This window comes from Selaginella moellendorffii, unplaced genomic scaffold (assembly GCF_000143415.4).
Source record: "Selaginella moellendorffii unplaced genomic scaffold, v1.0 SELMOscaffold_6, whole genome shotgun sequence".
NCBI classification, from domain to species: domain Eukaryota; kingdom Viridiplantae; phylum Streptophyta; class Lycopodiopsida; order Selaginellales; family Selaginellaceae; genus Selaginella; species Selaginella moellendorffii.
In genome coordinates this window covers 2,916,555-2,929,739 of record NW_003314267.1, presented here as the reverse complement: position 1 = coordinate 2,929,739, position 13,185 = coordinate 2,916,555, and the positions used below count along the sequence as shown (strand labels likewise).

At 46.6% G+C, this 13,185-nt stretch overlaps 2 protein-coding genes across 5 annotated transcripts; both read right to left on the bottom strand.

Moving 5' to 3' along the window:
* Window positions 1-19: 19 nt before the first annotated feature.
* On the bottom strand, window positions 20-2,543 carry LOC9634932 (LRR receptor kinase BAK1). Of its 4 annotated transcripts, XM_024670123.1 has the most exons (11): window positions 2,402-2,543; window positions 2,212-2,341; window positions 2,089-2,160; window positions 1,892-2,035; window positions 1,764-1,835; window positions 1,625-1,684; window positions 1,481-1,572; window positions 1,295-1,435; window positions 893-1,234; window positions 448-842; window positions 22-394 (listed from the first exon to the last, which is right to left on the bottom strand). In XM_024670123.1, exons 1-11 carry the CDS (start codon window positions 2,505-2,507, stop codon window positions 77-79), a joined length of 1,872 nt encoding a protein of 623 aa, XP_024525891.1. In that variant the 5' UTR covers window positions 2,508-2,543; the 3' UTR covers window positions 22-76. The 4 variants fall into 4 exon arrangements, with proteins under 4 accessions (XP_024525892.1, XP_024525891.1, XP_024525889.1 ...); XM_024670124.1 differs by lacking the exon at window positions 2,212-2,341 and having other exon boundaries at window positions 20-394; window positions 2,402-2,505; XM_024670121.1 differs by having other exon boundaries at window positions 2,089-2,341.
* Window positions 2,544-2,554: 11 nt separating this feature from the next.
* LOC9634931 (ervatamin-B) lies at window positions 2,555-3,799 on the bottom strand. The gene is made up of 4 exons (XM_024670757.1): window positions 3,376-3,799; window positions 3,086-3,321; window positions 2,895-3,035; window positions 2,555-2,839 (listed from the first exon to the last, which is right to left on the bottom strand). The coding sequence occupies exons 1-4, from the start codon at window positions 3,797-3,799 to the stop codon at window positions 2,606-2,608; spliced, it is 1,035 nt and encodes a 344-aa protein (XP_024526525.1). The 3' UTR covers window positions 2,555-2,605.
* Between the last annotated feature and the right edge of the window lie 9,386 nt (window positions 3,800-13,185).

Genomic DNA, 13,185 nt, shown 5'->3' with positions numbered 1-13,185 from the left:
TGACCTAGGCCTGGGTGCGGAACACCTGAAATCTCAAATCGTATTCTTTACATGGATCTGAAGCATGTAAATATATCTATCTTGGCCCCGACAGGTCCACAGCTTCCAGGTCGGAGTTGGAATCTTCCACGAGCTCGTAGTACCTGCGTGGTATGAGCTGAGCCTCGCGGCTTCGTCGAGTCTCCACCTTTTGCCATTCCTCCCATCTCTCGGCCAGGCCGTCGCCTTCGAGCATCCTCACCACCTCCGACATCTTGGGCCGGTCCGCTGGAAACATCTGCGTGCACAGCAGTGCCACCTGCACCATCTCCTCCAGCTCCACTGCGTTGTAGTTCCCCTTGAGCTCCGCATCCACCAATCGATCCAGGTTGTTGGCGTGTTGCAGCTGCTTCACCTGTTGCAGCCACTTAGAAGACCAAGGACAATAGCACTCGGTGACAGGCTCACCCAGTCGAGAAGCATCACGTCCTTGTTGGTGAGGAGGCGGTTGAAGTCGAACGCTCCCTGCCCGGTGATTAGCTCCAGCAGAAGAATGCCGAAACCAAACACATCGGTCTTCTCCGATGACTGGCCCGTCGACAGATATTCTGGCGCAATGTGACCCACCGTGCCGCGCACAGCTGTTGTGACGTGAGATTCTCGGTGGTCTAGTAGCTTTGCCAGGCCAAAGTCCCCCACCACAGCCTCAAAATCTTCGTCCAGTAGAATGTTGGCAGCCTTGACGTCCCGGTGGATAATCTTAGGATCGCAGTGCTCGTGAAGGTACAACAGACCCCGTGCCGACCCCAGGGCGATGCGCTTCCGAGTTGGCCAGTCCAATGCTGGCTTGCCGCATATTAAGTCTGCCAGCCCCCCACCCTTGAGCACCGCAAACATTTCAAAGGCTACGTACCGCGGAGACGTGACGCCACGCTGCCATTGGGCATGTACGGGTACACGAGCAGCCTCTCGGTTGGCGTCATGCAGAAGCCTTTGAGGCGGAGAAGGTTCCGGTGCACAGCCAGGCTTATCATCTCCACCTCCATTTGGAACTGATACTCACCACCGTTGCTGGACCCCTCCTTGAGGCGCTTGACGGCGATAGGGGTCCCGTCCGGCAGTGTCCCCTTGTACACAATGCCAAACCCGCCCCGACCAAGGATATTTTTCATGTCGAAATTATCGGTGGCCGTCTGGAGCTCCCGGAAGGAAAACTTTTTGAGCTGCCCCAAGGCAACCTCCGGATCCTGTTGTTCTGAGCAAGCCAAGTATGCATACACACGTGTGAGGGCCGTCACATGAAGGCAGAGCTCACCATTCACGTCGAAAAAGACCTGCCGGTTGTGGTGGCGTTTCCACCACACCGCTCCAAATGCCAAGAGCGACGCGAGCAGAAATGCAGCAACCGCCAGTCCCGACGCCAGAGCTCCCCGGCTTGCACTCCCACCCGATCCAACTGCAAGCTAAAAGCTGAAATGAAGCGATCATTTGAGTGGCCTACCTCTTTGGCTCAATGGCTCCAGGTGCCGAGGAGGGTCTCCTGGACATATCCTGCTCGTCTTGGAGCCACACAGCAGAGGGTTGCCTTTGACACTGCAGCGAGCGAATGCATAGAAGGTTGCTTAGTGCTACAGTCAAGACTTACTTGAGGTTGGCTGTTGTCGCATTGGGCACATTCCCACTGAGGTTGTTGAAGGACACGTCCCTGTGCGCACCACACTCACAAACGGCTGTCAAAGTCAAAAGGAGGCCTGGGCCTGGTTTCAGTCATAGCTAAAACGTACAGGAAGTCGAGGGCCCTGATGGTGGCCACCGAATCGGGGAAGGCTCCGCTCAGGCTGTTGTTGTTGAGCCGACTTGACACCAACAAAGTTAGCCGCTAAACACGAGGCATCAAGTGACTCTGACTCACAGGTACTGCAGCGTCTGTAGCTTGCCCAAGGTGGAAGGAATGGGGTTGCTAAGGTTGTTGTTGGAGAGGTCGACACTGATGATCCTGCTCCAGTTTCCAAACTCGGGGGGAATAGGCCCGGACAGGTTATTGTTCTGAAGCATCCTGCGATCATAACACTGGGTAAGATGGAAAGTTTGGTGCTTGCACAAGCTTACAGATACTGCAAGTTAGCGAGGTCGGCGAGGCGAGGCGAGAGCTGCCCCGATAGCTGCAACCCCGGGAGTTCACTGCAGGCAAGGAACAAAGGGTTGGAGACCAGACAAGGCAAGCACACATACACCCTGGAGACGTTTTGCTCGGAGCAAGAGACGTGAATCCAGGAGCAAGGATCAACGGCGTTCTTATCCCATCCCGACATTGCGTTCTGCGGATCCACCAGGCTCTGCTTGAAGGCAAAGAGAGCGGAGACTGGGGACACAGACACGAGCGAGGGTTGTGCCCCAAGCAAGCAAAAGAGAGCGCGTTTACCTTCGATGTTGAATCCATTCTGGTTGAGGGCCGCCTCAACGGCGGGGTGCAGGTGCAGCAGCTGACACAGGAGGAGCAAGAGCACAGCGGCAGCGTCTTGTTCCATGAAACCTCCCCCGCCCCCCCACTTTCCTCTCTTTATTAAAGGCTATATAGGGCTTTTATTTGGAGCATTTTATTCACTTCATATTCCAGTGTCACACATTACTCGACGATTGTGCGTTGCTGAATCTTGGTAGGATACGACGCGTCCAGGTTGATTCCGCACACCCCTGCGCCTGGACCCTGCCGCTCCATCCTCACATATCCGCTCTCACCCCATCCCGAACCCCACGAGTTCTTGACCAGCCAATACTGTCTGCCGCCTGCGTCCGTCCCGTACCCTACAATCGCCACTCCGTGATCCAGGTTGCTGCCGCATTCTCCGGTGAAAACCCCCTACCATTCACAGGGACAGGGTGAGGATATAAAACTTGTGGTGACAAGTCATTACGCTCGAGTAAAGCTGAAAGTCCTGCCCCCCCGCCTCTATCGCGACGCTCACCGGCTGGTTGGCAACAGCTCTTAGCAGCAACTCCTCACTCTGCGGGGGTATGGCCTGAAAGCCATTGATAGTAGCTGCGTGATATTTCACCTGCGCATCATCACTACTAAAGACTTTGTGCCTCCTTTGTGTCTGCCCACCTTGTCCTTGTCGCAGGCACCCCGCAGTGCTCGGTAAGGATAATTCGACTGGCTGGTTATCCCGCCATTCCTGATCATGTATTGAAATGCATAGTCCATAATCCCCCCGTCACAACCCTGGTTCACTGTGGTATCACAGTCCACCAGTTCCTGCTCTGATAGCGAAACAAGTGTGCCAGTGGACAAGAATGTCAGGCCCTCCACCGCTGCAACCGCGGAAAAAGCCCAGCAGCTACCTGAACCAGAGCGCGCAAGCTACATTCAAAACCACCACACACAAGCGGACTTACCGCAGTCTCCTTGGTCTTTAATCTCAGTAACACCTCCTTTCTTTCTCCAGTCTACACTTGTTGCTGTATCTGCTACAAGCGCGATGTCTCCAACCTCGTGGAACGGCGCGGGTCGCTGCAGCCTCCCGACGTAGAGGCCTCTGAATTCACTGTTGGTCAAATCAGCGAACTTGTTCAAGCCTAGGCTGTGGCTGTTGTTTCTCCGTGCGTTGTGGCTGTTGATGTAGTTGACATTCTCCTTGAAAATTTGGAATCGTTTTTTATACTCATGTGCACTATTGTAAGCTTTCCCATGCTCTTGAATCCACTTTTGGTAGACCTGCCAAAGCGGATCGACTGCTGAAGGCTCCCCATGTTTGAGATAATCACAACCGAGGACCAGCAGCAAGCTGAAAACTCCGAGGAGATGGTAACTGCAACCCATTCAATCAATTCACGTACTTATCCATACATCATCCCCTGATGAAAAGAGTGAGGAGCCGTGCCGTCATTTATATGACTAAAGTGCCAGGAGATCCTTGTGAGCAAGTGGATAGGTTTCAGCCACAGGCAGCTCACCCGATCGTTCTCTGTTATCATTAAGTCTTCCATGCGGTTGCCATGGGATAGGTGTGTAGTTGGAAATTTCAAAACCAATTCAGCTTATATTTTTATTGGCCAATTCACTAGCATTTATGGACAAAGATAGAAAATTCATGTGGAGTTTTATATTGCTTTTGCTATACTTGACATTCTGTAATAAGGTGCATTGCACCAATAAAGGATTCCTGAAATCAGATCCTACCAGCTTGGCACTTTAGCATAGATCCACGTATAACTGTTCTTGGATCATGTATAATTTTTTGCTTAAGCAAACCAAAAACCATTATACAAACGATAGTATTTTAGAATATTCTCAGATATTCTACCATGTAACAATTGTTATTCATTTAGATTAATCTTGTATTTACAAATTATAAACATGATTATAATTTATAAATTTTCATAAACATTTCCTAGTATATTCTAGTTTATTCTACCATCTAATGATTGATAAGTAGTAAAACTAATCTTTTGTTTTTAAATTTTAAACATGTTTATAAAAATAAACTTCTAATCAGTTGGATTAATAAATAATAAGCACTACTATTAGTGCTGTTGCATGCAATACACAGAAAATTACTTTAAGCATTTCATATAAGAATATATATGGTCTTTCTCTTACCTTTTACCTACAGATGCATATCATATGGTTATTTCATTCTTTTTAAATTTTTTTATATTATTCCTTATATTTATATAATACATGCAAATAAGGATAATAGTATACACAACACTTTGACTTAAAAAAATAAATCCACCTTTTAAACACTTATATTAAACATTATACATATGTATATATGAGCCCATTTGATTGGTTTCAATCTAGACACCTCGCTCTTATATAAGCTAGGGTTAATTGGATATGCATATTTCTATATTTCATGCATTCACGTTAGTAGAGTTGAGTAATTATCCTTAAAAAATGTTTATATTTGTACATTTTATTTGCATTTAGCTTGTCTAAATCACCCTTATTCTCCTATTATTCCTTACTCTAGCAATCAATTGAACGAATCCATCCCGAAGATTATGTCAAACCCCACCATATCCAACACGGTGAAATCCATATCTACTTTTCATATTCCTACTTCGACTCTCACTTGTCGAAATACCTCAAACCCCATTTTGTGCTCTATTTGCACAATTTGCACCATAGCTTATTCTATAGTACTTGGACCTTTCCCTTAAACTTTCTTTCTAAGTGTTAGGTTGAGAGAATTGACATAAGTCTTGGATGATTTAAGAACTAGTATATTTGATTGCTTGCACTTGTATAGATACTCTTTGAAATGGCTGTTATACTCATGGATGGACTTTATAACTTATATTTTATAGACCTCCAACTTTACCATCATGTAGTTCTGTGTAAATATTGGCTCTAAGAACTCTAAAATCAAAGTATCTAGAACCATGACACTCTGTTGCTTTGCCATCAACAGTAAATAATCCACCTATGCAAAAACATTATCCTTGCATTGTGATAAGGAAGTATTATATCTGGAGCAAAAGATTTGTGATGTTGAGCATCTAGAGGATCCTCTTTGTCTAGTTAATATGGACTTAGGTATCTTTTTAGCAAATTTTCTTGAAACCTTGGCAAGATCAAGACACTATATGGATCGATTTCCATAGTGAGTTGGAGAGACATTTATTATATTTAAGACATAAATCCTTAAATCCCAAAGTTAAGCTGAAGGTGTGGCATATAGCAGTCGCTGATGTAAAATTTTAATGAGCATACACATTTGAACTAAAAGGTCTAACTCAAAAAGTCAAGAGTGAAGTGGAATTCCTAAAGAAGTGCTTGAGGAGTGGTCATGAAGTGATTAATAAGTAAATGTAAATTTCTAGAAAGAATTGATAAAAGAATGACTAACATGTGACAAGTGTTATAACACATGGAAGTGTCAAAATTGAAGTCCTAGAACCTAAGGATTTAAAATGGAATGATGTCAAAACTATCACCACTGAAAAATCAAGTGTTCAAAGTGTCAAAAATATCTGAGGCTAGATATATTTGGGGCTAGATATATTGAAGGCCAAATATATCTAAAGCCAGATATATTTAAGGGTGGGGTGAAAACCCAAAATGATTGTCTCCCAGACCTTAAGGGGTTTAATAAGTCCCTATGGGATAGCAAGGGAGAGGACTTCAAGAGAACTAATATGACTAAGAAAAATTATATGCATGTGGTGGGGATGATATAAACACTGAGAAGTCTAAGTATAAAGTGAACATGGATAGATAAGTGGGGTGCCTTGGTAAAATGTTCAAATGTCAACTCTAGCTCCTTTGTAAGATTGGATAGTTTATGTTTCTAATCCAAGTATCAGTGGCACTACCTATTAAGATATCTTGTGTGCTCATTAGAACCTTACTCTAGCCATGTGGTTGGGGCATTTTGGTGGTCAAAGTTGGTGGAGTTCCTATAAAGCTTGAATTAAGTTGTAGTTGTTTGAAATGTCATCCTAAAGTTCTTGATTGTGGAAAGTAAAAAGAATGATCCTTTTTCTTATTAACTAAAGGTATAATTACATAGTGAAGAAGTCTTAAAGGTTACTAAGACTTAGTGTATAGGCATTCAAGCTCTAACCTATTAGCAAACACTATTGTGAATGAGAGGGACTTGGTGGCGATTGAGGAAGGGATATTGGAGAATAATGTTCTCCCATATGTTAGGGCATTCTAAAGATGCTAAGGAGTGGTCATAAATGTAAGGAACCAACTCCCCGAGGTGTCGTAGGCTAAAGGATCCTTGAAAACACGACTGAAATGATAAAGAGTTCCTCCGACAAGACTGAGTCTGAAATCAAGTCCAAAACCGACTTTGAGACCAAGTTCGAGATAGAGTCCGAGATTGAGTCCAGGATTGAGTCTGAGGCCACCATGAGACAGAACAAGAAAGTAAAATACAAGCAACTCCTAAACTGAGTTCGAGATTGAGTTCGAGACTGAGTTCAAGATCTGAGATCGGATCCAAGACCGAGTCTGAGGTTGGGTTCGAGGTCGAGGCCGAGATTGAGTCCGAGATCGGGTCCGAGGTCAAGTTCGAGATTGAGTCCGAGATCAAGTCTGAGGTCGGGTGCGAGATTGAGTCCGAGATCAAGTCTGAGGTCAAGTGCGAGATCGAGTCTGAAATCAAGTCTGAGATCGAGTCCGAGTACTAATACAAGTCGAGGGGTGAAAGCCCAAAGTGTGTGTCTCCCAGGGGGGGGGGGGGGGGGGCAAGGGGGGCTGCAAAGGCTGCAGAGGGTTCCAAAAGTATAGTAGGGATAGTAAGGTCTAGGAACCAATCTTGAAAAAACTCTTGAATAGTGCTTCCAAACTAACTTAAGGTTGAGATTGGGGTCAAGGGGCCTTGGGTGGGAGTGAGTATGGACTTGGGTGGTGCTAGAGGGGCCACCCCAGGAAGTGCTCAAGAGCAGCTCCCACTCTCGAAAGGACACCAATTGTGGTGCTCTCGGCTTATGTGGTGTGGTGCCCCACTTGACTACCTTGCAGCTCATTGGTCCTTGCCCTTCCTAGCGGCTTGGGCCTTCCCTTTGGGATGGGAGTGGGGGAGTAGAGGTACCAATATTAGGTTGTTAGGCCACAGTGTTTCCCCCCGGTATCCCGAAGTAAGTATTGCACCCAAGGCTTAGGATTTAGAGGTCCCATGATCAAGTCTTATTGTACCAAGGGATGTTAGAAACCTGGAGGCTTGGTGTGCTTGGCTACTTGTGCCTGCAAGGAGTGTAGCTGAACCTTAAGTTCAATTTAACTCAGGAAGGGGGATTGGGAGAGATTTGGGAATTTGTAGATGCATGGTTAACTCTCTGTTGCTTGTGCAGTGAGTTGCTGAAACCAAGTAGGACCAAGTAGGAACTAGTATGATAGGCAGGAGCCTTAGAGAGGAAACTTAACTAAATTGAAGGCCATGGCAGTCGGATAGACAAGGTAAACTAGCAAATTTGAAAGGAAAAAATTTATGGCTTACAATTTGGTATTGGAGCCTTTTTCTCAGTTCTAGCAAAGGATAGAGATGGATTGTTGGGAGATGGCAAAGGTAGGGCATAAACAAACTAAGGCGGAGATGGAACCTCCTTCAGAGCTGGAGCCTCTGGTCAAACAAGAGGCTATGGATGAGGAATCCTTGCATGAGGAGGACTTCAGTGAAGAAACTTCCAAACAGGAGTCCGGTGGTGAGGTTCGGTCGTCCAAGGCTCGTTTGGATGTTCTAGAAGGATAAATTGCATAGACCAATGCCCTGATAGAGACTCTTGTATGCAAGCTAAAGCGTGACGAGAAGAAGAAGAAAAAGTGAAAGACTGCAGATGTTGACAGCACAGAAGGTGAGGACCCTTTGGCAGGGACTGAGGTGGAACTAAATAAGGTCGAACAGATCGAAGTGGAATTAGTCACTCAAGCAGTTCCCAAATACAAACCAAAGCTCCTACCGGTCTTCAAGGGAGTGAAAATGACTATAAGGTGGTGAAGGATTGATTTTATAATATGAAGGATTACTTCCGAGCCTTGTAGTTACTGAGCTCAAAGAAGGTCCTATGTGCAAAACCATACATGGCAGATAATGCCAAGTCTTGGTGGAGAATGACAATGGCCAACGAAGGACTGGTGGCCACTTGGGAATTGATGAAGGTAAGGATTCATGACTTACGTTCCTCCGAATGCTACTCTACACTTAAGGGATGAGCTGAGTAGGCTAAAGCAGACCGGAACCATTTAAAAGTATGTGAATGGGTTTATGGCAAAAAGGATACTTGTCATGGATATAGGTGACATGGATGCGTTTCATGCCTTCATATCAGGCTTGCAAACCTAGGCTCGCGGCAAGGTGATGCATTGGAACCTAACCAACTACAAGGAAGCATTAGATGTAGCTATCAAGGTGTATTTCAATGATAACCTACAAAAGGGAAACACAACGAGGTCGGGGTCCACGTTTAGCAAAGGGGCCAAACTAAATAGGATATATTGCAAAGGGAAATTCAAGAAGAGTTTCTCTAAGAATGAGTCCTCGGGGTTCCGAAAAGACAAATCCGGTGGCCAGCGAGCAAAATATGTGGGGGAGTTAAGCGAAAAAGGACAAACCCATGGATAAAAAGATCAAGTCTGCTAGTAGCATAGGAAACAATGTATCCTTCAACTGCGGTGAAGTGGGACACTTTTCGAAGGAATGTCCCAATCGAAAGAAGGCTAGAGCTAATATGGCCATTAAGTACGTGATCCAATCCTTAGCTCAAAATTACTCATTACATGAGCAACTTTGGTAAAGAGTCGTTTGCGACATCTACTAACCCTTTGAGGGAAGATCGGAGGTAGCTTTGTTAAGATCCTTATTAACACGAGTGGTTCAGATAATTTTGTGCCTGCAGACATAGTTTAGAAAACTGGACTAACGGTGTAGTGGCTAGGTGAACTAAGGACTATAGAATTTGTTCAAGGTAGCTAAAGCACTAATGAGGTATTCCGATAAGTGAGAGTCGAAGTAGGAATATGAAAAGTAGATATGGATTTCACCGTGTTGGATATGGTGGGGTTTGACATAATCTTCGGGATGGATTCGTTCAATTGGTTCATAGTAGCCCTGCATGGACAAGGTAGGAACCTTGTGGTACTGGTGAATACCCAGGGAGAACGATTTAAGGTGGAGGCCCAAGATCTAAAGGTAGGGCAATGTAAGGCTAAAGACTTCTACTTAAACCTAGTGTTCATGAGAGGACTACTCACTAAAGGAACCAAGACAACATTTTTGTGCTTACTCTCAATGATGAATGACAAAAAGACAAGAACAGAAGAAGTACCTTTAGTGATCTAGTGGGTGTTGGACCAATTCCAAGATACCATGTCGGAGGAGCTAACGGTGGGGTTGCCCCTTGCATGACCGATAAAACATAAGATTGAACTAGTCGAGGGTGCTAAGGTGGTGGTTCGTCCCCCTTATCATTTGAACGAAAAGGAACTCTAGGAGCTTAAGTGCCAACTAGAAGAGTTGGTGAACAAAGGGTATGTTAAGTTGAGCAAATTGCCATATAGGGTGCCGGTATTATTTGTGAAAAAAAAAAGGATCTATACACATGTGTATGGTTGTTCAACAAGTATACCAAGAAAAACAATTACCCTTTGCCAAGGATTGAGGACCTATTTGATAGGTTGGGAAAGGGAAAATATTTCTCGAGGATTGACTTAAGGTCAGGATATTACCAAATCAGGGTAGTAGAGGAAAATGTCGAGAAAACAACATGTCAAATAAGGTATGGGAGCTTTGAGTTTTTAGTGATGGACTTTAGGCTATGCAATGCATCAGCAATGTTTTCAGCATTGATGAACCACATCTTTGCACCCTATTTGGATCACTTTGTGGTTGTCTATATTGACGACATCCTGATCTATAGTAAGATGCTAGAGGAGCATACCAAACACTTGACGAAAGTATTTGAGAAACTAAGGGAACATAAGCTATATGCTAAAGAGAGCAAATGTGACTTTGCTCAACAAAAGTTAAAGTTTCTTAGGCATGTGGTGGGCAAGGAAGTAGAATGTAAGGTAGCATTTGTTGAGGAAGACTCACGTGTTGGCATTAGCAGACTTTGGTAAGGATTTTGAGGTAAAAACAGATGCTTTGGACTTTGTGTTAGGTGCAATTTCGAAGTCAGACAACCATCCAGTGGTCTTCTCGAAGAAGTTGGATAAGGCTCAGTGAAAGTGGCCTGCCCACGAGAAGGAATTATTTGTGATGGTCAAGGTGCTCAAGGAGTGGCACACTACCTTGGGAGGCACTTCAAAGTTTACACAGATAATGTGGCAATGAAACACTTCTTATCACAGCCCAAGCTAAGAGGGAAATAAGGTCAGTGGGCCAATATATTAGCCGAGTTTGAAAGTATCATGGAGAGTTACCCATGATGGAGGCATTCACGGTGGAAAGACTCAACATTTGGAATTTAGTGAGGGATTCCTTGGAACTGGCTCAACAAAGGCAAACCAAGTACATGAACTAGAAACGCCGGGATGTAGAGTTCCAACTTGGGGAGAAGGTGTGGCTGAACACCAAGAACCTAAGACTCCCAAGTGGGATCAATTGGAAGTTGACCCAAATGTAAAAATGCATGTATTCCTGGAAATGAACTGATCTTGAGTTCCTTAATCAAGTTCATGGGGCCTTACGAGATTGAGACACAAATTGGTAAAGTGGCTTACCACCTTTGATTTTCTTGAGAAATGGAGAAGATGCACCTAGTGTTCTTTATGAATTTACTCAAGCCGTACTTTGAGGATCCACTTCACAAAGACCAAGTAAGGCCTTTACCTAAGGTTATCCAAGGGGAAGAGGAATACGAAGTCGAGGCCATCCTCATTGCGTGCAAGAGCAATGTGAGACACAAAATCCCTAGGCCCCAAAGTCGAGCCGGGAAGGGTGCCACGCGGTAGTGGCTGAAGCGAGAGCCAAACGAGCGTAACACGTTTGGACCAAAAGCTCCGACTTGAAAAGTCAAGAGCGGGAGTGGAACTCCCAAAGAAGTGCTCGAGGAACGAGCACGAAGCGAGCAAAAAGCGAGGCTCCAAAAAGGGACCCAAAAGGACCAACACATGACACATGGAAGTGTCCGAGATGGACCCAAGTTGGAGTCCGAAGTGGAGTCCGAGATGGACTCGAGTTGGAGTCCGAAGTGGAGTCCGAGATGGACTCGAGTTGGAGTCCGAAGTGGAGTCCGAGATGGACTCGAGTTGGAGTCCGAAGTGGAGTCCGAGATGAACTCGAGTTGGAGTCCGAAGTGGAGTCCGAGATGGACATGAGTTGGAGTCCGAATTGGAGTCCGAGATGGACCCGAGTTGGAGTCCGAAGTGGAGTCCGAGATGGACCCGAGATGGAGTCCGAGGTGGACCCGAGATGGACCCGAAATGGAGTCCGAGATGGAGTCCGAGGTGGACCCGAGATGGACCCGAAATGGAGTCCGAGATGGAGTCCGAGGTGGACCCGAGATGGACCCGAAATGGAGTCCGAGATGGAGTCCGAGATGGACCCGAGATGGAGTCTGAGATGGACCCGAAATGGAGTCCGAGATGGACCCGAGATGGAGTCCGAGATGGACCCGAGATGGAGTCCGAGATGGAGTCCGAAGTCGAGACCAAGACCGGGACCGAGACCGAGACCGAGACCGAGACCGAGATCGGGACTGAGAACGAGAATGAGATCGAGGCCGAGACCGAGCCCGAGCCCAAGTCCGAGTCCGAGTCTGAGTCCGAGTCCGAGTCCGAGTCCGAGTCCGAGTCCGAGTCCGAGTTCGAGTCTGAGAGGGTGAAAGCCCAAAGCGTTCGTCTCCCAGACCCTGGGGGGTTTGGTGAGCTCCAAAAGTATAGTAGGGGGAGGACTGCAGTGGAGCCAGTTTGGCCAGGAAAGGCCAGTTTGGCCCAGGAAGGCCAGACCCAGTGTTGGGTGATGAACTGACCACTGGGAAGTCCAAGACTAGAGTGAATACGGACCGATAAGCGGGGTAGCTTGGTGAAGTGTTCAAGAGCCGGCTCTAGTTCCCCCGGGAGATCGACTGGCCGATGCTCCCAGTCCAAGTGTGGGTGGCACTACCTACTTGGATACCTGGTGTGGCTCAACGGAACCCGCTCTAAGCCCATGGCTAGAGCACCCAAGGGCAGAAGGCGAGGAGAGTACCCAGGTGGCTCGCGTAAGGCCACGGTGTTCCGAAATGTTGTCCCAAAGGCCCAGACTATGGAAAGGAAGAGGAGCAGTCCTCTGGGGTAATGACCAAGGACACAGTCGTGTGGTGAGGAAGTCCCAGAGGACTGTGGGACTTAGTGGTCGAGCCTGTGGGTCTCGATCCAGTGGCAGTGTTGGCAAACACGACCAAAGGCAGAAAGGGACTTAGTGGGGACTGACAGAGGGATATTGGGGAAGGCTATTCCCCTTGTCGGTGGGCATCCTAAGGATGCTAAGGAGTGGATCTGAGATGACCACTCACGGATGGTTTGCCTAGTCTTGGAGGGCCAAGACGGTGATGCAAGTGGTGTTGGACCACTAGTGTGACCAAGGTAAATGGGCATGGCCTTAGCATAACGGGCCGGTACGTCGGTGATACCTTGGGGTGTCGATCATGGGATCGAACACGTAGAGCACTTGGACCAAGTGCTAAGGTTGAGTGGCATGGATGCCATTCTCGGGGCTAGCAAGTCCTGAGTTGGACTTATGGAGGTTGTCAATGAGACTCCTCCAAGTG